Source organism: Triticum aestivum, chromosome 4D (genome assembly GCF_018294505.1).
Source record: "Triticum aestivum cultivar Chinese Spring chromosome 4D, IWGSC CS RefSeq v2.1, whole genome shotgun sequence".
In the NCBI taxonomy this organism is placed as follows: Eukaryota; Viridiplantae; Streptophyta; class Magnoliopsida; order Poales; family Poaceae; genus Triticum; species Triticum aestivum.
Window position 1 is genome coordinate 19792673 of NC_057805.1, and position 25009 is coordinate 19817681.

A 25009-nucleotide genomic window follows, 5' to 3' on the forward strand; every position below is an offset into this window, starting at 1 on the left:
ATTATTCAACATTGCATACTAAATGACTCTGCATATTTAATACTCATATCCTCAAATAGAATCGTTAAACAAGCAAACATATGCAAACAATGCAACCATAACAGCAATCTGTCAAAACGGTACAGTCTGTAAAGAATGCAAGAGTATCAATACTTACCTAACTCCAAACATTATGAAATACTACCACACTGTAGAAAATTTATCAGAGCTTATTATGCAAAAAGTTTCAACATTTTATCACATTATGATTCTAGGGAATTTTTGCAACAACGGTAAACTTTCTGTTTCAAATAGCAACATGTAGACTTGTAAAATAAGCATGGCAAATGCTATACTTGACTTTTTAATTGAAATAAAAGATGCAAAAAATTATTCTAAATAACAGCAAGAAAATCCTAACAAAGTAAATTGACGCTCCAAGCAAAACACATATCATGTGACGAATGAAAACATAGCTCCAAGTAAGGTTACCGATAATGTTGGAGACGAAAGAGGGGATGCCTTCCGGGGTAATCCCAAGCTTAGTTGCTTGGATCTTCCTTGAATATTAACTTGGGGTGCCTTGGGCATCCCCAAACTTAGGGTCTTGTCACTCCTTATTCTCCTCATATCGACATCTCACCCAAAACTTGAAAACTTCAATCACACAAAACTTAACAAAACTTCATGAGATAGGTTAGTATGATAAAGAGCAAACCATTTCACTTTGGTACTGTCAAATACATGATTCATAATTGTTTCCACACAATGCCTACTGTATAATATCAGTTCCACAATTTATATTGAGCAATATAAGCCATAGAAACTAGAAAACAAGCAAACTATGCATTGAAAACAGAATCTGTCAAAAACAGAACAGTCTGTAATGATCTAGATAACTACCATACTTTTGCTACTCCACAAATTATGAAAAAATTAGGACCACGTCAGCAATTTGTATATTAAACTTCTGCAAAAAGAATCAACTCAAAATCACTCTTCTGTTAAAAATGAGACTTATTTTCGTGAGCGCAAAAGTTTCTATTTTTCAGCAAGATCAAATCAACTATCGGCCAACATGATCCCAAAGGCTTTACTTGGCACTTTATTGAAACAGAAGCAATAAAACATGATCAATACAGTAGCATAATCATGTGAACACACAAAAACAGTAAGTAAAAGTGTTGGGTTGTCTCCCAACAAGCGCTTTTCTTTAATGCCTTTTAGTTAGGCATGATGATTTCAATGATGCTCACATAAAAGTAAAGAATTGAAACATAACGAGAGCATCATGAAACACATGGCAAGCACATTTAAGCCTAACCCACTTCCTATGCATAGTGATTTTGTGAGAAAACTGTTAGAAATATGCCCTAGAGGCAATAATAAATTGGTTATTATTATATTTCCTTGTTCATGATAATCGTTTATTATCCATGCTAAAATTGTATTGATAGGAAACTCAGATACATGTGTGGATACATAGACAACACCATGTCCCTAGTAAGCCTCTAGTTGACTAGCTCGTTGATCAATAGATGGTTACGGTTTCCTGACCATGGACATTGGATGTCGTTGATAACGGGATCACATCATTAGGAGAATGATGTGATGGACAAGACCCAATCCTAAGCCTAGCACAAGATCGTGTAGTTCGTTTGCTAAGAGCTTTTCTAATGTCAAGTATCATTTCCTTAGACCATGAGATTGTGCAACTCCCGGATACCGTAGGAATGCTTTGGGTGTACCAAACGTCACAACGTAACTGGGTGGCTATAAAGGTGCACTACAGGTATCTCCGAAAGTGTCTGTTGGGTTGGCACGAATCGAGACTGGGATTTGTCACTCCGTGTAAACGGAGAGGTATCTCTGGGCCCACTCGGTAGGACATCATCATAATGTGCACAATGTGACCAAGGAGTTGATCACGGGATGATGTGTTATGGAACGAGTAAAGAGACTTGCCGGTAACGAGATTGAACAAGGTATTGGGATACCGATGATCGAATCTCGGGCAAGTAACATACCGATTGACAAAGGGAATTGTATACGGGATTGATTGAATCCCCGACATCGTGGTTCATCCGATGAGATCATCGTGGAACATGTGGGAGCCAACATGGGTATCCAGATCCCGCTGTTGGTTATTGGCCGGAGAACGTCTCGGTCATGTCTGCATGGTTCCCGAACCCGTAGGGTCTACACACTTAAGGTTCGATGACGCTAGGGTTATAGGGAATAGATATACGTGGTTACCGAATGTTGTTCGGAGTCCCGGATGAGATCCCGGACGTCACGAGGAGTTCCGGAATGGTCCGGAGGTAAAGATTTATATATGGGAAGTCCTGTTTTGGTCACCGGAAAAGTTTCGGGTGCTATCGGTAACGTACCGGGACCACCGGGAGGGTCCCGAGGGTCCACCAGGTGGGGCCACCGGCCCCAGAGGGCTGCGTGGGCCAAGTGTGGGAAGGGACCAGCCCCTAGGTGGGCTGGTGCGCCTCCCACAAGGGGCCCAAGGCGCAGGGAAGGGGGAAACCCTAGGCTCAGATGGGCCTAAGGCCCACCTAGTGGTGCGCCCCCTCTCTCCCCCTTTGGCCGCCCCTCCAAGTCCCATCTAGGGCTGGCCGCACCCCTTGGGGGGGAACCCTAGATGGGGGCGCAGCCCCTCCCCCTCCCCTATATATAGTGGGGGTTTTGGGGCTGCCATAGACATGAGAACATCTCTCTCTTGGCGCAGCCCTACCCCTCTCCCTCCTCGTCTCTCGCAGTGCTTGGCGAAGCCCTGCTGGAGTGCCACGCTCCTCCATCACCACCATGCCGTTGTGCTGCTGCTGGACGGAGTCTTCCCCAACCTCTCCCTCTCTCCTTGCTGGATCAAGGCGTGGGAGACGTCACCGGGCTGCACGTGTGTTGAACGCGGAGGCGCCGTGGTTCGGCGCTTAGATCGGAATCAACCGCGATCTGAATTGCTACGAGTACGACTCCTTCATCCGCGTTCTTGCAACGCTTCCGCATCGCGATCTACAAGGGTATGTAGATGCACTCCCCTTCCCCTTGTTCTAGATTACTCCATAGATTGATCTTGGTGATGCGTAGAAAATTTTGAATTTCTCCTACATTCCCCAACAAAAACAACTTGTGGGAAAAAGAATCAACTAGCATAGGAAGGCAAAACAAGCATAACTTCAAGATTTTCAACACATAGAGAGGAAACTCGATATTATTGCAATACCTACAAGCAAAAGTTCCTCCCTCATAATAATTTTCAGTAGCATCATGAATAAATTGAACAATATAACCATTACATAAAGCACTCTTTTCATGATGCATAATCATAGAAATTTTGTTACTCTCCACATAAGCAAATTTATTCTCATGAATAGTAGTGAGAGCAAACTCAACAAAATAACTATCATGGGATTGAAAATTAAAATCATGATGACAAGTTTCATGGTTATCATTATTCTTTATAGCATACATGTCATCACCACAATCATCATAGATAGGAACTTTGTTGTCATAATCAATTGTGACTTCTTCCAACATAGTGGAATCATCATTAAATAAAGTCATGACCTCTCCAAATCCACTTTCATCAATATAATCATCATAAATAGGAGGCATGCTTTCATCATAATAAATTTTCTCATCAAAACTTGGGGGACAAAAAATATCATCTTCATCAAACATAGCATCCCCAAGCTTATGGCTTTGCATATCATTACTAACAACATTGCAATCATGCTTGTCATTCAAATATTTTGTGCCAAACATTTTATTGACTTCTTCTTCTAACAATTGAGCACAATTTTTCCGAACCATCATTTTCAAGAAAGATATTATAAAGATGATCAATAATATGATGCAACCTCAATTCCATTTTTTTGTAGTTTCTTTCATAAACCAAACTAGTGATAAAACAAGAAACTAAAAGATTCAATTGCAAGATCTAAAGATATACCTTCAAGCACTCACCTCCCCGGCAACGGCGCCAGAAAAGAGCTTGATGTCTACTATGCAACTTTATTCTTGTAGACTCGTGTTGGGCTTCCAAGCGCAGAGTTTTGTAGGACAGTAGCAATTTTCCCTCAAGTGGATGACCTAAGGTTTATCAATCCATGGGAGGTGTAGGATGAAGATGGTCTCTCTCAAACAACCCTGCAACCAAATACAAAACATCTCTTGTGTCCCCAACACACCCAATACAATGGCAAATTGTATAGGTGCACTAGTTCGGCGAAGAGATGGTAATAAAAGTGTAATATTGATGGTAGAAATATATTTTTATAATCTGAGTAAATAAAAATAGCAAGGTAGCAAATAGTAAACGAGCACAAAAACGGTATTGCAATGCTTAAAAACAAGGCCTAGGGTCCGTACTTTCGCTAGTGCAATCTCCCAACAGTGCTAACATAGTTGGATCATATGATTATCCCTCAAAGTGCAATAAAGAATCACTCCCGAGTTCCTATTAGCGGAGAACAAAAGATAGAAATTGTTTGTAGGGTAAGAAACCACCTTAAAGCTATTCTTTCCGTTCGATCTATTCAAGAGTTCGTACTAAAATAACACAAAGCTATTCTTTCCGTTCAATCTATCCTAGAGTTCGTACTAAAATAACACCAAAGCAAATTCATATTCATAATACTCAATCCAATACAACGAACTACAAGGAGACCCCAAAGTTTCTATCGGAGATAAGATAATAAAAACATGCATCAACCCCTATGCATAGATTACCCCAATATCACCGCGGGAATCCGCGAGTTGAATGCCAAAACACATATCAAGTGAATCAATATGATACCTCATTGTCACCTCAAGTATTCATACCGCAAGACATACATCATGTGTTCTCATATCTGAATATTCAATCTGACAAGACAAAACTTCAAAGGGTAAAGATTCAATTCATCACAACAAGGGTATAGAGGGGAGAAACATCATATGATCCGACTATATTAACAAAGCCCATGATATAGATCACGAGAGAGAGAGAGAGATTAAACACATAGCTACTGGTACAAACCCTCAGCCCCGAGGGTGGACTACTCCCTCCTCATCGTGGTGGCCACCGAGATGATGAAGATGGCCACCGGAGATGATTCCCCCCTCCGTCAGGGTGCCGAAACGGGGTCTAGATTGGTTTTCGGTGGCTACAGAGCCTTGCGGCGGCGGAACTTCTGATCTAGGTTAACCCCCGATGGGTTTCGGAATATTTGGGAATTTATAGTGCAAAGAAGGGGTGCGGGAGGACACCGAGGTGGGCACAACCCACCTGGGCGCGCCCTGGTGGGTTGTGCCCCCCTCGGGGCACCCGCAGGTGCTGCTCTGGCCCAATGGGTGTTTTCTGGTCCATAAAAAATCTCCGTGGAGGTTCGTTGCGTTTGGAATCCGTTTGGTATTGATTTCCTGCGATGTAAAAAACAAGCAAAAAACAGCAACTAACACTGGGCACTGGGTCAATAGGTTAGTCCCAAAAAATGATATAAAGTTGTTATAAAATGATTGTAAAACATCCAAGAATGATAAAATAACAGCATGAATACTTTATAAATTATAGATACGTTGGAGACGTATCAGCCGTGCATGCTTTCATTGACTTAAGACTACCAAATACGGCATGCAGTGGTTAGTTCATCGCATGCAATGCTATTAATTAGAAAAAAACATTAAGTTCTCTTGTTTTCCCCTCCGTCTTGGTCGCGGTGCACAACCTAAGATGACTTAAAACATAAGGTGTCAAAATTATCACTAAAATTCTGAATGAGAACAGTGAACGTATTGTCACTTAATAATCATTAGACTTGGCATTCATAGTGGAAATGACACTAATATTAATCATCATAAAATCGTGAAAAATACAAATTCTAGTTGAAAATTACATCAAGATTCACCAAATAATAATATTTGGAAAATAATAATTGTATTATAAATGAAAACATGTACTTTGGAATGATTTCATGAGCAATTGTCATAGAATGACCACGATATTACACATCACATAAAATTCTGTAAACAAAAATTCTTTGTTTACAGAAACAAACATAATGTTATCAATTCCATTTTATGTCATTATACTTATTCTGTAGTGCATTAAATAACATAAAATACACAAAAAGAAAACTTTAATTTTGCCCATGAGGCATACTAGCCAAACATTCTTCTGCCACATGGTGCGGTGAGGGAAACCAAACTCGCGGTGAAAAAAAACTTATTATTAAGGTGCCCTCAGACTATTAGTAATGATCACATCATTAGGAGATGCCATAACCATAAATTTTCACTCAAATAAAAACATCAAGAAATTTTATGGAGCGACGCATAATTGTGATCAAGTTTACCTACCATTTCATAATGCCAATATTTGAACATTAAAATGGTAATATCAAAAAACGATAGTTTTGTTTATAAAGCGAGCCGAAAGCATAACTTAAGCAAACATTGCTTTGATTTTCCTGTCGACGACAACTTAGGACACCAGGGGCGTGCCCCAAAACCCCCACATCGCCTCCCCGCCTAGCTTCACTACGACTCCTAGCCGTGCTCCATCCCTTCGTGCGCCGTCGATTCCCGTCGCCACCATTGCCGCCCGCTTGACGCTAGGGTTTAGGGCCCCTGGGTTCACCCGCGCGAGCGACCCAGGAGGAGAGGGGGGAGGGAGCAGTGGCGGACCTAGAAAGTATTTGGAGTGGGGGCATATTCTATAGAAATTTAAAGAATTTAAGAATATTTTTCCAAAAACACAAGTAAATCATACCGAAATTTCATATTTTCAGTGGGTGCCTAGGCCCCCACTCACCATAACGTGGGTTCGCCCCTGGGAGGGAGGAGTTTTTTCCTCTGCAATTTGTGAACCCGTCCATTTAGTTTTGTGTATAAAGCTGGACGAAAGCATAACTTAAGCATTGCTTTGATTTTCCAGTCCACGATACAGCGTGTTCGAAATGGTCATCATGGTTCAATCCACACTAGCACAATTTAAGCTACAATCGTCCCTTTTCCATCTTCACGGCGTGTGAAAGTGAGATCTCCCGTTCAGCCAGGACTACTTTTCCATTTTGACCGTGGGACCTCCAAACCACCGGTAGAACAGTCGCCAGCCGAGCCCGTGAAGTTCCAGCCTTCCACAGGGCGTGAAGCAATCCGAGATTCGGAGGCGATCGCACCACGGTCCCGTCTCGCACAGCCGCGCATTCGCACCACCAGGGTCGCATCGCACGCATTCGCCCGCCTCCCTGTCCAGCCTCCAGCCACAAGTGACAACTGACAAGTCCTCCTGACCTCCTCCCCCTCCCAACGCGCTCCGCCGGGTCGCATCGCCGCCGCCGCCGCCGTCGACCGAACCCAGTCCAACCCCCGTTAAAAGCCCGGCCGGCGCGCGTGCTCGCTTCTCACTTCATTTTAATTCTCAAAGAAAGGAAAGGGAGAAGGATAAAGAAACAGACCAACAAATCCACTGACGGCCGGCGGGGAAGAAAAGGCGAGAAGATGGGAACAGTGCTGGACTCCCACTTCCTGGCGCTCACCGCCCTCGTCACCGTAAATCTCTCGCGCCGCCTCCTCTCCTCCCCCGCTGTCTCCGTCCCTCTGTTACCTGGCGTGTTTATTAACTGTTGTCGTTCTGGTGTTCTTGGTGGTGGTTGTGGTGCTAGGTCGGGTACCAGCTGGTGTTCTTCATCATCACAGCCCTCCTCCGCTTCGACAAGGTCACGGATTTCGCAGGTAGCACTCACCTCCTACTTCTTATCCTTCCCTTTTGTTTGTTCTGTTGGGTGAATCCAGTTAAAGAGTGGAGTCCGTGAGCTCGATTTCTCAGGCCAGTAGGAAGCTGGTCTGGCTAAGTCTACAGAGTAGCCTGTTATAATCTATTGCTCCTGTCGCCGTTTTTCTGCCTGTCATTAATCCGACGAACTACCTGTTGGACCCATACCACATCACCTACGTATAGCAATTTCTACTGATACCTTTCCTGTTTCTGTTTCTCGGAATCTTAATATATATGCTGTGCGTGTGTCAAGATTGCCATTTTGTTGTGCACGTCAATTAAGATGCTGCCTGTTCATCCTAGTTAGAAGGCAACCATTTTCTTCAGAAATAGGTGCTCGGGGTATCTTCGAGACTTCGAGTATCCCTTTCCTTTCAGTGATTTGTCTTCTTTTTTTCAGGCAGTACAAATTTTGTCATAATCGCCGTCCTGGTAGCAGCTTTGAAGGGAACATGGCACTTCCGTCAGGTAAATAGTACTCCCTCTGCAAAGAAATATAAGATCGTTTAGATCACTATATTCGTGATCTAAACGATCTTATATTTCTTTACAGAGGGAGTAGTAGTAAGAACTCAGTTCATTTTCTTGCTCCGTTGTTGTAAACATGACTCTGTTATTACAAAACTTTTAATACAGCTGCGTACAAATGTTTAGTTCTAAAAAATTGGCTTGGTTACTGTCGCTGTCCAACTTGCTAGAACAGTTGATGTTTCTTTTACTTCTGTGGTGAATCACGTTTCTTTTTGACTAATATACTTACAAACATATGTTCAACAGCAATGCCTGTCGTAGTAATAGTTTATCCAAACACTGCACTATCTTCGATTACCCATTCTTTGGTGAAAATGCCTGTCGCAGTTGCAACTCCTCTAAGTTACTAAAGCATGTCTGAACCTTACCTATAAATCGTTAGAGTTGTCATGAGTTTGATGCGTGTTTAGATTTTTTTTTACCATCCCTGGTATTGCGGTTGAATTAGCTTGGGCATGGATGTTATTGTATTTGCAGCAATGTGGCACAATTGCATCTCTGCACTGTCTATGTTCATAAAGAAGAAAAAATCATCTTACCACTTACATGTTACATTAAAATTAAATCCTACATATGGTACCATGGTTCTCAAAGACTAGATGGAAACTGTATTCATGAGGCGGTACAATGCTTATCCATGCCCATTTAGTGGCAAATACAGCATCGGCATATGTCTGTTCCAATGAAATCTTGTCTGTCCTTCCAAGTTGCAAAGAAACCACGGAGTTAATACAGAGATTGGGACAGTATAAATGTTAAGGATAACCTCATTTCATTTGAAAGAATAGTATCTATCAAAGGATAGTGGTATTCCTCTGTGTTACCAACTGGATAATTGACGTGTCCATGTATTATTTTGAAGCAGTGTCATCACAATAGTTTGTTTAAGAAATTCGTCCATTTCTGAACATAGACCCGTTTTTCCAGATCGTGTTGACAGTGCTTGTTATAATCTGGGGACTTCGTCTGGCAGTGTTTTTACTAATGAGGTATGTTACCCTAAAACATATATTCTGTTGATAGTTCAAAAAGCCCCACTGGACTATGTCTAGTGGAATCTCTTTTTTTTTTGTGATTTTTTTAAAGACATCTGTTGCCTGAGTCAAAACATGTTGTTCTTGTTCTTATGAAAGTGAGTCGCTAATGCTTTGCTTTGCCTGATGGTGTCTAGGATTTTGCAATGGGGAGAGGATAAACGGTTTGATGAGATGCGCAGTAACTTGGGAAAATTAGCTGTCTTCTGGACATTTCAGGTAACTTTTGCAACTTATGCTAAGCAATTAGAGCTGGTTAAATGATCATTGCATTTCTAAAGAGAACCTCACCATGACTTTTATCCTGATTTGGGCAGGCTGTCTGGGTTTGGACTGTCAGCTTGCCTGTTACTATTGTGAACGCAAGTAGCAGAAACCCTTCTATTGAAGCTCGGGATATCATTGGTTGGATAATGTGGGCCATAGGGCTAGCTGTGGAAGCTATAGCTGATCAGCAAAAGCTTAAATTCAAGAACTCTCCAAGCAATAGGGGAAAGTGGTGTAATGTGGGCCTTTGGAGTTATACTCGGCACCCAAATTACTTTGGGGAGGTTAGTTTATTTACCGTGGTTATTATTTGCATACAGGTCATCTATTAAATCCATGATTTAGTTTGCCTTGGTCTATGAATCGATCTATCATGATATCATCCTTCATGGTCAGCAAATCTGTTGCATTCTTGGGTTCTTCTTTCCCTAGATGCACACAACATTGCCCTCACTAAAGTGAAATACATGATATGTATCCTGGTATCGGTGATTGAGGACAGAGTTTGAAAAGCTGAGACAGTTCCAAGGAAGAGATACCAAATTAAACAGACCTAATATGATAACTACTGGCATTTTGAGTTTCATTGTTGGCTTAATGACATTTAACTGTCAACTGTGTTTCAGCTCCACAGTTTCACTGCAATAAGCTTGAACTTCAGAACTCACCACTACAACTAATATGATTGTGTAATAAGGTTCGCCGCCTTAGTTCTTGGGAAAGTAGTTATAGACTTATAGTTATATTTTAAATAGAAGTAAAGTGCAGATATTAGATAAAGTGATCACCTGCCTACATTAAGACAGGGACATTACTAAAGAGAGGGACATATTGCTCAGAATAATAGGAAAGAGAAATACATGACAAAATTCTACAACTTACAAATTAATTCAGAGCAGGCACTTTTCTGCACACGCTTAGGTTTTAAGTAAAAGACATGTGCTGGTGGTGTTCAAATTTAGTATTTTAATAGTGAAATAGTAGCTGCACATGTCAAAAAGAACATGCTAGGTAACCGCTTCTGTAGTCTCTCTGATCACAGCCTTGAGCAAGCAAGCAAGCAATCTAGGCCAACTTTTGCTGCAGAAACAAGTATATGCCATATTTGCTAAAGCGAGGGCTTGCTGACCTTCTCATGCTTTATCATTGTTTCATCATGAATACCTTTTGTTGATAATAATTCCAATCCTAATTCCAAATAGCCACCTCTGTGCATAGTGAATGTTACATAATTACAGAGTCCAAATACTTGCTTCTTATATCGTGCACCACCCAACCCTTCATGATATAAATTCTGAGCATTTCAATATGGAGTGTTGAACAAATCCCGGCATACGCTTGACAGTTTAATCTGATGCAGATGTTCCTTTGGTGGGGGGTGTTTGTAGCATCAACCCCGGTTCTCTCAGGAGCTGAATGGCTTGTAATCTTGGGGCCCATCTTCCTGACGCTCTTGCTTCTTTTCGTTAGTGGGATCCCACTTCTTGAGGTTAACCTCTATTCTTGCGCATCCGAAACCCATCCCTAGTTTGCTAGTATATCTTTTATCTCAATGCTAATGCACCTCATCCTCTATATTTCGCCGTGAAGTCATCTGCTGATAAGCGCTTTGGTCGGTCTGAGGAATACCGCACATACAAGAAAACCACAAGGTAAGCACCATTCTTTTACAAGGCCATTCCCAGATCTCTCCCCAACCACTGCTTTGTCGCAGAGGGGTTACTGAATTTCGTACCGGCTGTGTTCCTCTGCAGCCCTCTTATCCCATTGCCGCCGGTCGTGTATGGAGCCCTGCCCGATTGGTTCAAGGTGGCATTCCTCCTGGAGCTGCCCCTCTACAACCCCGGACCGGAACGCGACCCCGTCAGCTGAGTGATGAATGTGCATTGTTCTTCTGATCACAAGTGATTATACATGTAATGTACTGCTTTTATTCTGGATGGGTGATTCTTTTGCCATTGATCTCAAGGGGTTGCGGTGAAGTTTGTCCATATGTATCTATCTTCCAGGATGTTCAAAAGCATAGATTGTGTACTTGTCTTTAATAGGGATATTGTGTACTTGTGTTAATAGTGGAAAAGTTTGATTTTATTTTGTGCCCTCTTGTACCAAATCCTGTATGAAAGTCTGAATTTTCTCTAGTTTCCATGGAATTTTACTCTTTCCACGAACTCCGTTAAATTTTTTCTATCTATCTCTTAATGGGCTTCGATGGTTTGTGAAGCTTGCATGAGTTCATATTCATCAGGATTCAGATTACAGCAAGAAGGAATAGCTTCTTAAGCTCTGAGAGAATTTTGACATGGCAACAGAATCTGCACGAAGTGTTGTCCAACGCAAACTGAAACAGCATATGTTGATCATCTATCTACTGACGTCCGGCACACCGGAGCGGAGGGCCTCACGCCGGCGCGATGGACACCTTGTCGACCTGCACGACGTACTCCAGGGTCGCCCCGGGGGGCACCTGCGCGCCGTCGTCCCCGAAGTCGGCGCCGTCCTCGCCGAAGCCGAGGCTCGCCGGTACGACCACGCGCCGCTTGCCGCCGTTCCGCATGGACCGCAGCGCGTACTCGATGCCCTCGCACATGCCCCTGGTGTAGGGCCTGGAGCCCATGACGAGCGCCAGCGGCCGCTTCCCGTCGCCGAACGTGTCCACGAACGCCTCGCCGCCGCCGGCCACCCGCCCCTGCAGGTCGATCACCACCAGGTCGCCCGGCCGCGGCACGTCGCCGCCGCCCACCCGCATCTCCGTGTACCGGATTCCATTGGGCAGGACGACCTCCTTCTCCTCCTCCACGTCCCTGCGAGAAGGAGACACACCATGCGTGGCTTAGCTAACGAGAGGAGCATGGAGGATGGTTATTAATGGAGGTGAGGAGCCGAGGTCGGTGGCTGACTTGGTGTTGGCCTGCTGCTGCGCGACCTCGAAGCGGGTCTTGAGCTGCTCCGACACGACGCCGAAGGCCAGGAACCCGACCCACGCCAGCCCGGCGCCGATGCCGAACCGCCGCGTCAGCGACGACGCGACCCAGTCCGTCGAGTCGGCCGACGTCGCCGCGCGCTTCGGCGCCGGCGCCCTCGCCGGTGCCGCCTGCGCCTGCATGGGCTCTTGCTGCTGTGGCGGCGGTGGGGGCTGGTCGGACGGCGGCTGGGCGCTGGGCGGGCGCGAGGGCGGCGCGCACGAGACGTGCGGCTTGGCGGCGGGGCGGGCGAGGAAGGCCGGGGAGCTGCCCAAGAAAGTGGCCATGGCGGGCACCGGCACGATTCGTACGGTGTGGAGAGCGGAGCAGCTGGGAGGAGGATGGAACCGGGTATTTGGCTAAACTTTTTGTTGCTCTGATTTCTCTACGTTTTTTGAGATTTTTTTGGCCGTGCTTTTGGGCGGTTTCTTGGACGGAAACGTGGCCACACACACGCTGGCGACTGGACTGGACAGCTCGAGAGGCTTATCCGATTATCTCCTGAGAAAAAAAATTCCACACTATCATATGGATGTACACTGCATACTCGCAAATTTCATGATGGAATACATCGACATGAGAGCTACACAAAAAACAGACAAATTGCTGACAATGAAAACAGTGAACAGCATGTGCACCGTTTATACTATATAAAACCAACGATTTTCACATTTTTGTGTAGCTCGCCAATCAATGCATTTCCTCATGAAATTTCACATGTGTTCATATGTAGCTCGAGAACCAAAACGCGGCAACGCTTACTTTATACAACTTTATTCACTTGGGGCGTTACAATTTTATTCACTTAGGGCGCTTCAATGCCGACCCTCAAATCGGGCACCGTATTCATTCACGGATTGGTGGAAAGCAGTCTGCGAATAGTGATGTGGGAGCCGGCCACCCAATGATGTTTGGTGATCCTTCCCCCATGTGCGAGTAGTTCCCCCTTGAAGTGGGAGATATAGGTGATTGATAAGATTCATTTTGCGGACCGACCACAAGGGAGCTCTGTGCGGGAAGGGACCTCAAATCTGAAAAAACGGTGAAAAAAACTAAAAACAATAAACTTCACAACAATTTGGACCTAAGAGCAACTCCAATGGGGCGACCCAAACGGACGGCGATTTCGTCCGCTTTTTGTCCGTTTGGGTCGGGCGTCCGCCCTGTTTTAGATATGGGTCGGCAGCGCGCCCAACGCGCCGACCCATATGTGCCAGCGTGGCCGGCTGGCCGCCCTATTTTGCATTGATGAATTTTCATTTAAACATATAGTCAAATAACATAGTTTGAACCGAATAAAATATCATAGTTTTACAAGCCGAATAAAAATAATACGGTTGAAAAGATGCCTACTCATACGGAAACGGCGGTGGAATTTTTGATGTTTGAACAACGGGTTTGTTGTATCAAAGTAGTCCTTCCAAAGAAGGAAATGCCCGCTCTCTTGGTTGCGGTTCAACGCCGGAAGGTGGCCCGGAATGGAGCCACGGAACAACGGCCGCTGACTGTTGAGGTGGTGATGGACCAACACGGCAGCCAATATCTCCTCCTCGTCATCGGACGACGAATCGTCGGACTCGCAAAGGAAATTGTGAAAAAAGAACTCGTCGGCGGAGTCCATTTTGTACCTTGGCAAACTGTCGAACAGCTTGCGGGCGTCGACGAAGGAGACGGCCGACGAAGGAAGACGCGGCGCGCACGGACCAGCTAGCTGCCCTGCCGGCGTCCGACGAGTGGGCCGGCGTCCGACGAGCGTGCCGGTGAGGATCTGGCCGGGGCGGCGAGGCGGCTTCTTGGTCGGGGGGCGGCTGTGTGGTGGGGGCGCGGGGGTGGGAAGCAGTCGGCTCCCCGACGGCAAGACGGCGGTGGCGGGCGACCTGGGAGTGGGCGGCGTTGTTGGGCAGATGTGGAGGCGCCGGCAGTTGGCAGAGTCGCCGGCAAAAATGGGCGGCGGCGTCGATGACGAAGGAGGCGGGCGAGGGTTGCTGTTGGATGGGTGGAGGCCAATGTGCCACCGACCAGCGGGCCCGGGAAAGGAGAAGGCGAGTGTGCGCGTGTCCGTCGCGTGTCCGCGCCGACGCAAATCCGGCTCAAAAATGGGCCGGGAATGGATCGCCCGCGGACGAAAAGCGGACGCGCATCCGTTTGGGTAGGTGCGTGGGCCGCCTTTTGTGTCCGCGCCAACCCAAACAGACGGCGACGGACGAAATGGGTGGCACCATTGCTCTAAGAACTACAGTTCATTTGCGGGCCACTATGGCAACGTTTGTTTTTCTTTCGCCCTCTCTTTTGCTTACTTCGGTTTCCTAGATCCTGGATGTCTGTAATAACGTGGTTAGAGTGGATGTTAGCTCTGAAGAACTTGTTGTCGGGCGAGGGGGTGGTTGCATGCAGTGCAGTGCTACCGCGTCTGGCTGTGTGTCTCTAGGCTACATGGGAAAATGGGCGTAGCAAAGTGACGTCGACCTTGTGCATGAATTGCAGTTCCTCTCCTCGTGTTATACGTACCGATCAATCGCTTACATTGCGTTGCACGGGAGTACACAAATATGTGAAGAAAGATAGTCGGGCGCTGTAGGAATCTATCTGCTCGAGTTGCTACAACCCAACAATGCGTGAGTGCGTGGAGCCAAGACGTACGTACGTACGTGAGAGTATAGGTAAAGGAGCTGCGCTCACGTGATGAACCGATAGTGCCACCATCGCTCGTGTCTGAAAAGTAACAACTTGATAAGGCGCGTGCAGAATCAAGCCGGGCCAAGAGGAGACCGGATTTGCCACTCACGCTCGGTGCACTCGGACCACATAAGGCTAAGGTACGGTCCTGGCAGGAGCGTGCACGGGAATGCGCCCATGCCCACCAAAGGAGATCACGATCACGATCACGATCAATCATTCCACAGTCCACTCACTCTCAGTGCCGCCGGAGCCGTTAGAGATGCCTCGGCAGCCACTCGTGCCTGCCTTGATCTATATAAGGAGGCATGCACAGCTAATCACTTACTCGGGCGCCACAACCCACAACAATGGAGTTCCTCATGCTCCTGGCCGTCCTCTTGTGCCTCGTAGCCGGAATGGTCTTCCACACTAGGCGAGCCCATGCCCAGGCAACCATCCACCACGTCGCTGACCCCGCTGTTGCTCACCGAGCGCTCATCGAGAACGCCGACGACCTCCTAAACCGGCCGGCGGCAATCTTCCCCGTCGCCCTCGCCACCTGGTCCAATGGCGAGCGGAATGACAACATAGCCACCGTGAACCACGGCCCGCATTGGCGAGTGCTCCGGTGCAACCTCACCGCCGAGGTCCTCTCACGTCTCGGTTCCCTCGCCCCACTGCACGAGGAGGCCGCCCAGGCCCTCGTCGCAGACTTCTCCGCCCGAGTCCTCGGCGGCGGTGAGGTGGCCGTCCGTGAGCCCGTCACCACGGCTGTGTTCGCGCTGGCCGCGCGCCTCTGCTTCGGCGACTTTGTCGACGACCGCCACAAAAGCGCCATGGGCCGCGTGATACGGGACTCCATTGTCCTCGCTGGGGAGCTCAACCCTAGGTTCGATGGATCGATGCTATCCAAGATGGCAAACTGCAGGGGGTTTCGCCGGATCTCCGCCTTACTCGACCGGCAGGTCGAGCTGTACCTCCCTTTGATCGCGGCACGGAGGCAGGCGCGGTCTCAGCTCTGCGGCGGCATCATCCGTCCTTACGTCGACACGCTCCTTGATCTCCGTGTCCCGGACAGCAATGGCGCCGGGCGTCCTCTTCGAGACGGCGAGCTGGTGGGCCTCGTGTTCGAGTTCCTTGGCACAGCCACGGGGTCAACCGCAGCCTGTCTCGAGTGGACCCTCGCCCACCTCATCGACCAGCCGGAGGTCCAGGACAAGCTGCGGCGCGAGATCAATGCCGAGGCCGACGGCGGCGGGATGCTCTCAATCTCAAGCAAAAGCATCCGCAGCGGCATGCCGTATCTGAATGCGGTGGTGCTGGAGAGCCTCCGCATGCACCCGCCGGTGCCGTTCATCATGCGCAGCGCCCACGGCGAGGGCGCCACAGCAATCGGTGGGGCGACCGCTGTGCCGGTGGACGGCCTGAGCGTGCGGTTCGATTTAGGTGGCATCGGGAGAGACGGGAAGTCGTGGACCGATCCCGACAAGTTCCGGCCGGAGCGGTTCCTTGCCGGAGGCGAGGCGGAGGACGTCGGCCCGGCGCCAGGCCCGAAGGAGATAAGGATGATGCCGTTCGGTGCCGGGCACAGGCACTGCCCCGGCGTGAACATGGGGATGCTGCACATCAAGTGCTTCCTGGCCGCGCTCCTGCACGGGTTCGACTGGGCGCCGGCGGGAGACTGCAGCGGCGGGGTCGACATGACGGAGCTGGACGGCTTCGTGAAGATAATGGAGCAGCCGCTTTCCGCGCGTGTCACGCGACGCACTTGATGTCTTGGTGAATCCTGGTGTGGCGTTTACGTTTGTCCATTTCTCATGCACGTGTGATTCTAGTTGCATCAAATAATAACAAATCGTCTCTCGTTTTCTCTTTGTAGCATCGACCAAGCCATGAATAAAACTGTTTTTAACTTTGTTTTTATTGAACAAGATAGTGGCCCACTATTTTTGTTTGCTTTTTTTAGTTTGTCATAATAATGTTGTCATAGTGGCCCGCAAAATGAGCTGTAGTTCTTAGGTCTAAATTGCTACGTTAGAAACATATTTTCATATTTTTGAGAAAAAGATGATGGATTATGGACGGGCTTAGCCCATATAAAACAATAATCACTAGTTAATCTCTAAGGCCCATGCTTGTGTACGGCAAGTGATAAGAAGTGTGGGACTGCTACAGTAAAAAGAGTGAGACCTTTTTATAAGGGCTGCTCTACCACTTGCTATTGGGAGCTTGGGAATAGGAGCTGTCAACGCTCTTCACAGTAGTATCTGTTTTGTATTGTTTTGCCAGCATCTATATGTAATACAAAAGGTAGTTCTCATTCAAGTATTTAAACGATCTGGTGTCGTTCTACTGCATGGCATTTGAATTGCCCAATGCTTGGTTGTGAGAGATGATATCTATCTCAGAAAGGAGAAAGGGTCACTGCTCGTCAAATGTTTTGTGCCTAGGACTGATATGAACTTTTCTTCCACAACTAGACAATTATCCGATCTATTTCGATTGTCTGAATGTTAGCTCGGGGTAAGAGTAAGTGCTACGACAATTCCCGGTACACATTTATAAGCAGTATTTCGGTTTAAAAAGAGTGAGATGGATAGCTCATGGTAGCAGTCAAGGCATATTTTCCAGACTTGACACAGTAGCAGTTTGACATTTTTCAGACTTGGACACCGTAACAGTTTAAGCGGCGCAGCAAGGCGCGCGTATGCTTCTAGTGTCCATTGAAGCCAAAACTGAGGTTAGGGGCCTCAATTGCTGTGGCATGAAGAAACTTAGAGCTGGAAAATGTGTCTGTAAAGAATCAACTCGAGATGGCAAACACTACCAGCCGGAAACATTTTAAGGAGAGGGGGCAACAACATAGATTCAGACCGCTGTCTCTGTGCTTATGTAACTACTGGTACATCGAAATGACATGTCGTCACTCGCTCCCTAAGATGATATAGCAGATCAGATGCCTGTTCCACTCCACAACCTGCAAAGCAAATCACACTCCCTCTTAACAACCAACGACGGACACCCGAGGCAGAAGAAGCAGCATGGTATGCACCAGAACCTGAATGAACCTGCTTACCCAGTCCGTGGGGCAGAGAGATCTGTAGATCTGAACGGCGATCGGTGCTCTGGAACGGTGACCCCGTGCGTGCTGGTTGCTTTGTACTGGCGCTGAGCGGTGGAATCACCGAAGGAGAGAAGCCAAGCCACGGTGGCAGGTTTTTGTCCCGGGCGGAGGCACGTGTCACGGTGCGCACACGTGTACACATCCACCATCGATGCTAGTACGACTCAACACCAGGTTCCACATAGACGACGCCAAGGTTTCAGACAGCCTAGCTGGAACTCACGATCGACCTCACATCATGTACAGATAGGACTGACTACCAAACTAGTTAGAGAATTCAACAGGGCTGGTCAATTTGCTCAGATAATCTGCACTGCATCACCCCTTAAAATCCACAACCTGGATCTAAGATGCTTTTGTCAAATTTAGTGCCATTCTTGACAATATATCATCCATGGAAGCGGACAAGGAGTTGGGGTTCCTCATGCTAGTGTGATGTGAAATGCAGCTGTTGTCGTGCTCGCCCTGCTTTCCCTACCAAGTTATGACAAAACGCAAAAACAATATCTGAGTGTGCCACAAACTCATCATAGCCCCTCCGTTCCATAGTTCAAACTAAAACCATGACCAGAATTATGTAACGAGGGGAGTATTTATTTACACACAAATCAACTCTACGTTAGAAATTAGTTTCAAAAAAAAAGAAAAACTCTACGTTTGAAACACATAGCAAGAAGCCAGGTGGTTTGAGACACAAGCATGAGAAGGTATGGCTATACATTTATTCATGCCTAGAGCAGAGCACACATCCTCAGCAATTTATTCATGGCCAGATGCTCAAGCATGAGAAGGTACTATATTCAGATCACTAAAATGGCAGATAAATTTTAGTAAGCTTACAAACTTAGAATTTTCAGCACCTTAAAACAAGCATGGTCCCACTAGCACATCTGAATAAGTGTATTCTAGATTCCAATAACAAGTGACAAGGGTCAAGATCACCAAGCATGGTTTTAAGACATTTTAAAATTAACACAAGCTGAAACTGCAACACATGGATCAACTGAAACTCTGAAATTATGCATATGCCAATGCAAACGTCACTTTTTATGCCACAGAGCCCACTGCAAATGTCCTCTACGATTGTCCTAAGTCAAACTTCTTTTAAATTTGACAAGTCTACAGAAAAATATACCAACATCCACAATGCCAAATTAGTTTCATTACGTTCATCATAAATATATTTTCATACTATATATATTCATATTGTGGACATTAGTAACTTCTCTATAAACTTGGTCAAACTTAGGACAAACCTAGTACTTTAAATAGGAGTATTTTGGAACAGAAGGAGTGCTCCATATGAGTTTTCTAAGACTACCCAGAGAAGTGCTCAATAAAATTCAACATGTTTCATGGGGCGTCTGGGGACGAGGTGAAGCCAAGTAGCCAACACAGTGGCGAGAGGGTGAGGCGACAAGGGGCTGCGTGGGTTTCAGGGTTTCAAGCTGGGAGTCTCACAGTGTGGAAGGACTAGTTGAAAATAGGATATGCCTTTAAAATACCATCATTTCTTCATTAAAGATAAAAAACTTGCAGATATACTGGCGAGGATGCCTTTTGTTTAACAGGCAACAGTGCAATTTCTAAAATCAAAAGTATATATTTGCTACGATCTGATCTTCACAAAATATATTTGCTATTTTACAACATTAACAAACAACAGATTATGTTATCCAGCACAATTTCTTTGGTTTCAGCAGTATGCACTGATTGTACAGGACTAGTACAGAAATGGCCAAATGGGTCAATTGCTCATACAAGATATTACAAGATATTACCCTCATGTACATTGTGACACATATTTTATCAACGTGGCAATCAACAAACGCAAAACACAGAGCAGAGCACGATCAACTATCTTAACTGCTCTCATATGACTACATATGAACACTTAACTCTAGCTGTACTCTCTCACAAAAAAATTCAATCCAAAGAAACAACAAAGAATGACTATACATAATGGACTATATTTCTACCATAGCCATTGATCTAAGGCTAGTTATTCAACAGGCTTCAGCACCTGCGCACACTGATAATCATTGTCTAGAACTCAGAAGTTGAGCCAAACAAAAGCACTTTCTATTCATTCTTGAATGAAGTGTATAATAAAATTATAGTGAGACCTAACACAATCGGAATGTTTTTTTGACATGGTAGCTCAGTCATTTCAAGTCTCATTTTAATATAGCTTAATTAAAAAGTGATACATGTCTCTAGAACTGAATACTGAAGTGCATAACAAAAAAAGGAAAATAAGAAAGTTGGCACCTCTTGAGACTAATTTGAAAGAACCACATAAATCTCCACAATGAAGATCAAGACTGAGCATTTGCCCTCTGCAAAAATGATAGAAAATGAATCCGAAGCAATTAACTGGTTGTACAAAAAATGAACTCGGTTTGTTTAACCTGCAAATAACACTTCAAAAGCAGTCGATGTTTGGGCATGACAGTTGCATACTTGCATTATGGCACCGACAGAAAAATAAGATACATAGGTCCAGTTCTGAATCATCACAGAAATATCCGAATATACTTAGGTTACAGAAATAGAAAGGCTGGTTTGCAAACAGGAAAAGATAATTGTTCAATTGTTATGATGTTTGTACCTCATAAGTACTAAATCTCGACACAGTTGGTGGCCCTGAATTATACCCAGGAAGGATCTCCACCTCTTCTGCGGCAGATTGCTTCAGTGAGATGCATAGACGGTGTCATTTCTTCTTGGAGGTCTATCGGGAACTGATCCTGGCTTAAACTTTGACGCCTCATGCCTAGCAAGTTCTGGAGGGACGGGACTATTGCTCTGAGTAAGCATCTGTTTCAGATCGAAGAAAATATCAGTGTTATCCAGGGTCAAGAATGAAGTTGCAAGTCCCTTCTTTCCTGCACGCCCTGTTCTTCCGATGCGATGTGTGTATGTATCAACTGAACTAGGCATCTCATAGTTAATAACATGAGCGACATCAGGAATATCAATACCACGCCCTGCAACATCAGTCGCTACAAGAACATTGAACCTGCGGTTCCTAAATCCATCAAGGCTGATCTCCCTCTGATCTTGTGACTTCCCTCCATGCAGTGCTGTGACGCGGAAACCTGCCTTGTCCAGATCCTTAGCACGGTTGTCTGCCGACTTCTTTGTGTTGCAGAATACAATGGCCGTCTTGTCCCCAAGATCTGTGAGTATCTTCTGGAGTCGTGACATCTTCTCTGACTCCTTCACCATGATCACATTTTGGGTTATCAGATCTGTGGCCTTGCCAGCTGTACCAATTGTGACGACAACTGGGTTACGGAGGTACTTCCTAGCAAGGCGCTCAACTGCAGGTGGCATGGTAGCACTGAACATATAAGTTGTCCTGTAAATCCTCTTCTCATCCAGTTCCTCTTCCTCATTCTCAGGTTTCAGGTTACTTGATGGCATCGCATCAAGGACACCAACAACCTGTGGCTCAAATCCCATATCAATCATCCTATCAGCCTCATCAAGTACAACATAGTTGCACTGGTTGAGCACAGCATACCTTCTCTCCAGACAATCAAGAAGCCGACCAGGCGTTGCAATTACAACTTCACAGCCCTGCCTGATCTTGAAACCTTGCTCCTCAATCGACTGACCACCAACAATGGAAACGACTTTAATGCCTAGATAGGTTGCAAACTTCACCGTCTCTTCCTCAATCTGTTGAGCAAGCTCACGAGTAGGTGCCATGACAACAGCATAAGGACCCTCAGCCTCATTGTCCTCGCTTATAGGCGGCAGGCGAGTAATGTACGACAGCATAGGAAGCACAAAAGCGGCAGTCTTGCCCGAACCAGTCTCTGCAATACCAATGACATCACGCTGCTGGAGACCAAGCGGAATGGCAGCCATCTGGATGGGTGACGGTTTCTTGTACCCAACCTTCTCAATAGCACGAAGCAGCTCAGTCCCAAGCTTGCTCTCGGGCCAGTTGCGCATCGGCCGGGGTATGCGAGACCCCTTGTAGGAGATATTGAAGTCCTCCCGGAAAATACGCCAATCCCGCTCCGTCATCTCCTCGATGCCCTTCTCAGACCAGTGCCTGTCCACCCGCATGTCGAAGGCGTCGTACATCTCCGCGGCGGCGGCCTTCTTCTTATCAGCCACATCATCCTCGGGCCGGTCCTCCACGCCGAACTTGCGGCGCTGCTCAGCGCGGGTCTCCTTCTCAAACACGGCGGCCGCCTTCTTCTGCTCGCGCCGGTCGATGCCGGCGAGGAAGCCGCGGCCGTAGAGCAGGCGGGCCTCGTGCGGCGCCTGGTAGAGCATGTTCATGTCGCGGCTGGTGTCCTCGGTGTTCTCCCAGTCGAAGGAGAAGCGGAACTTCTCCGAGGGCTTGATGACCCGCTTCTTGGGCTTCTTGGACCCCAGGTACTGCTCCTTGATGGCCTCCAGCTCCTTCTCCCGCTCCCGCTCCGCCATCTTCTCCAGCCGGTCCTTCTCCCTGTCCTTGTCCCGCTCCCCGCGCTCCCTGTCCCGGTGCTCCCGGTCCCGGTCCCGGTCGCGGTCGCGGTCACGGTCCCGGTCCCGGTCGCGGTCGCGGTCACGGTCCCGGTCCCGGCGGGAAGGCTCGTCGCGGTCGCGGTCGCGATCCCGATCTCGGTCCCGGCGGGAGTCGTCGTCGCGGCGGCGGTCCCGGTCCCGGTCCCGGTCCCGGTCGCGGTCCCTGTCCCCCCTGTCCCGGTCGGAGGGGTCGCGGTGGGAGGAGGAGGAGTCTCGGGGGGCGCCGGACGGGGGAGGCGGCGGAGGGGGCCGGGGGAGCGACTGGAGGATGTCGAGCGCGGAGCGGCGCTGGTCGGCGACGGCCGCCTGCCGGCGCTCGAGCGCGAGGCGCTGGCGCTCCTCCTTGGAGAGGAACACCGGCTTCGCCTCCATGGCGTCGAAGGAGCGCTTCATGGCGGCGGCGGCGGCGCGGCAGAGCGAGGAGATGCCGTGCCGATGCGTGCGGGTTGGGGGAGGGTTTGCGGACAGGTGGGGAAAAAAAAGATCAGGCTGCATCCGAGACCGACTGTTCCTCCAAAGAGAAACCGACCTGGAACTTGGGCCGTAAGAGGACTTCAGGCCGGGCCGCATTAGATTGAAAGGAATCAGCCTGGAGGGTGGTGCTATTGGGCCGGCCTAATAACTAGGTACTTTGCCATTTTTTCTTTTTTTTTCTATCCGAAAGAGGCTTCGGATTTATTATTGATCGAACTAGTGGTACATACGCCTGAAAATAGATCAAAGTTCTGGGGGTTATGTTCTTTGTCCTGAACCGGTCGATGGCACGCCGCTGAAGATGTCTCTCCCTCGCCGAAGCCACCCAGTCGTTGCTGAGTGCGAGAAGGAAGTAGTTTTTATTTCCATTTGTTTTGTTAATTTATTGTGTTGTGTTTTTAGTATTCTATTGTAGTTTAAAAGGTTTTTTAGTTCATATTTCCATTCATTTTACAACTATTTTTCGTGGCGAGTACATGAAGATCTTTTCTAATATACACAAATATTTTTTTGCGGGATATACACAAACATTTTATTATTGAAGTTGTGAGCATTTTATTTTTAAATGCATGCATATTTATTCTAAAATGTATTGCCGTATTACTCTTCAAGATACACACATAAGAACTATTGATAGTAATGAACATCATTTTTTGAAATATATGAACATATCCACAAATACTAATCCCAAAAATAGTTTTACATATGGAACAAATTTGGTTTGTGATTTATTCGTGGCCATTTTTAATACATGAAAAATTAAAAAAAATAGTAGGCGGGACTTTTGTTCTTGGCCTATGAAAATGGTTTTTAATATTTTTATTTAACACGGTCTTGAATATATATTTCTGTTTTAAAAAATGTAGTTAAATGTTTATTTTTTGAAAAAGTATGTGTTAATGGGCCACTAACCCACTTAAGTCACTCTCAAGGAGAGGTGGGCTCCCTCCTGCCTAGGATTTTAGATGTCCTTTTCACATCTGTAATCTACAACTATTAAAATTCAAATTAAAATATTTCTACTACTCATGGAAGAGGCATATTAAATTTATAACTAAAATATGCCTATTGTTGCAGGCGCGCCAACTACTCAACACCCGCTTTTGCCCAACTGGCTCATAGGCTCCACCACCACCACCCGATAAGCATATGGTGTCACACAAGCTGAATGTTATCCACTCGCGCCCACGCCAGGTAAGACCAAGAAGTAGCTGGTCGGGTTCATTGTGTACCAAGATGTCATCTACTACGTTGGCGGTGGACAATCGGTTGCCGCTCCCACCCCCTTTGTCGACTCAAAGGCCACCGTTGACATGAACTTGTTAAGACCGCAAGGAAACAATGCTTTAGGAAAAAAGAAAAGGATTGAAAGAATACGAAGAGGCTTGCTAGATTTATAAGAGAGATGGTGTACTCCAAAATTCAATCATGGCACCTAACTAGGCTGGCTAGGCACACTATGTGTTAATGGGCCACTAACCCACTTAACTCACTCTCAAGGAGAGGCAGGCTTCCTCTCATCTAGGGTTTTAGATGTCCTTTTCCCATGTGTATTCTGCAACTATTAAATTCGGATTAAAATATGCGTATTGCGCATGATAGAGGCATATTAAATTTATAACTAAAATATGCCTATTGTTGCAGGCACGCGGACTACTCAACACCCGCTCGTACCCAGCAA

General features: G+C 46.5%; 4 protein-coding genes across 5 annotated transcripts; 2 read left to right on the forward strand and 2 right to left on the reverse strand.

Moving 5' to 3' along the window:
* The first annotated feature begins 7109 nt into the window (after positions 1 to 7109).
* LOC123095839 (uncharacterized) lies at positions 7110 to 11744 on the forward strand. Its single transcript, XM_044517408.1, has 9 exons — positions 7110 to 7521; positions 7635 to 7704; positions 8148 to 8215; positions 9206 to 9267; positions 9450 to 9531; positions 9630 to 9863; positions 10940 to 11068; positions 11170 to 11231; positions 11334 to 11744. Exons 1-9 carry the CDS (start codon positions 7471 to 7473, stop codon positions 11449 to 11451), a joined length of 876 nt encoding a protein of 291 aa, XP_044373343.1. The 5' UTR covers positions 7110 to 7470; the 3' UTR covers positions 11452 to 11744.
* A 47-nt stretch (positions 11745 to 11791) lies between these two features.
* Positions 11792 to 12938, reverse strand: LOC123095840 (peptidyl-prolyl cis-trans isomerase FKBP17-2, chloroplastic). The gene is made up of 2 exons (XM_044517410.1): positions 12480 to 12938; positions 11792 to 12383 (listed from the first exon to the last, which is right to left on the reverse strand). The coding sequence occupies exons 1-2, from the start codon at positions 12827 to 12829 to the stop codon at positions 11981 to 11983; spliced, it is 753 nt and encodes a 250-aa protein (XP_044373345.1). The 5' UTR covers positions 12830 to 12938; the 3' UTR covers positions 11792 to 11980.
* Positions 12939 to 15530: 2592 nt separating this feature from the next.
* LOC123095841 (cytochrome P450 89A2) lies at positions 15531 to 17123 on the forward strand. The gene has a single exon (XM_044517411.1). The coding sequence runs from the start codon at positions 15569 to 15571 to the stop codon at positions 16970 to 16972; it is 1404 nt and encodes a 467-aa protein (XP_044373346.1). The 5' UTR covers positions 15531 to 15568; the 3' UTR covers positions 16973 to 17123.
* Positions 17124 to 20384: 3261 nt separating this feature from the next.
* On the reverse strand, positions 20385 to 23354 carry LOC123095842 (DEAD-box ATP-dependent RNA helicase 21). Of its 2 annotated transcripts, none has more exons than XM_044517413.1 (2): positions 20936 to 23354; positions 20385 to 20663 (listed from the first exon to the last, which is right to left on the reverse strand). In XM_044517413.1, exon 1 carries the CDS (start codon positions 23347 to 23349, stop codon positions 21019 to 21021), a length of 2331 nt encoding a protein of 776 aa, XP_044373348.1. In that variant the 5' UTR covers positions 23350 to 23354; the 3' UTR covers positions 20385 to 20663; positions 20936 to 21018. The 2 variants fall into 2 exon arrangements, with proteins under 2 accessions (XP_044373348.1, XP_044373347.1); XM_044517412.1 differs by lacking the exon at positions 20385 to 20663 and adding an exon at positions 20726 to 20832.
* Between the last annotated feature and the right edge of the window lie 1655 nt (positions 23355 to 25009).

Bases quoted from the DNA above. Each gene is read 5' to 3' on its own strand.
- LOC123095842 (XM_044517413.1), bottom strand. From the start codon at position 23,349: ATGCAGCCTGATCTTTTTTTTCCCCACCTGTCCGCAAACCCTCCCCCA.
- LOC123095839 (XM_044517408.1), top strand. From the start codon at position 7,471: ATGGGAACAGTGCTGGACTCCCACTTCCTGGCGCTCACCGCCCTCGTC. The intron at 9,268-9,449 runs GTATGTTACCCT...GATGGTGTCTAG, and splicing joins GCAGTGTTTTTACTAATGAG to GATTTTGCAATGGGGAGAGG. The intron at 9,864-10,939 runs GTTAGTTTATTT...AATCTGATGCAG, and splicing joins ACCCAAATTACTTTGGGGAG to ATGTTCCTTTGGTGGGGGGT.
- LOC123095841 (XM_044517411.1), top strand. From the start codon at position 15,569: ATGGAGTTCCTCATGCTCCTGGCCGTCCTCTTGTGCCTCGTAGCCGGA.
- LOC123095840 (XM_044517410.1), bottom strand. From the start codon at position 12,829: ATGGCCACTTTCTTGGGCAGCTCCCCGGCCTTCCTCGCCCGCCCCGCC. The intron at 12,384-12,479 runs GTCAGCCACCGA...TCCTTCTCGCAG, and splicing joins CAGCAGCAGGCCAACACCAA to GGACGTGGAGGAGGAGAAGG.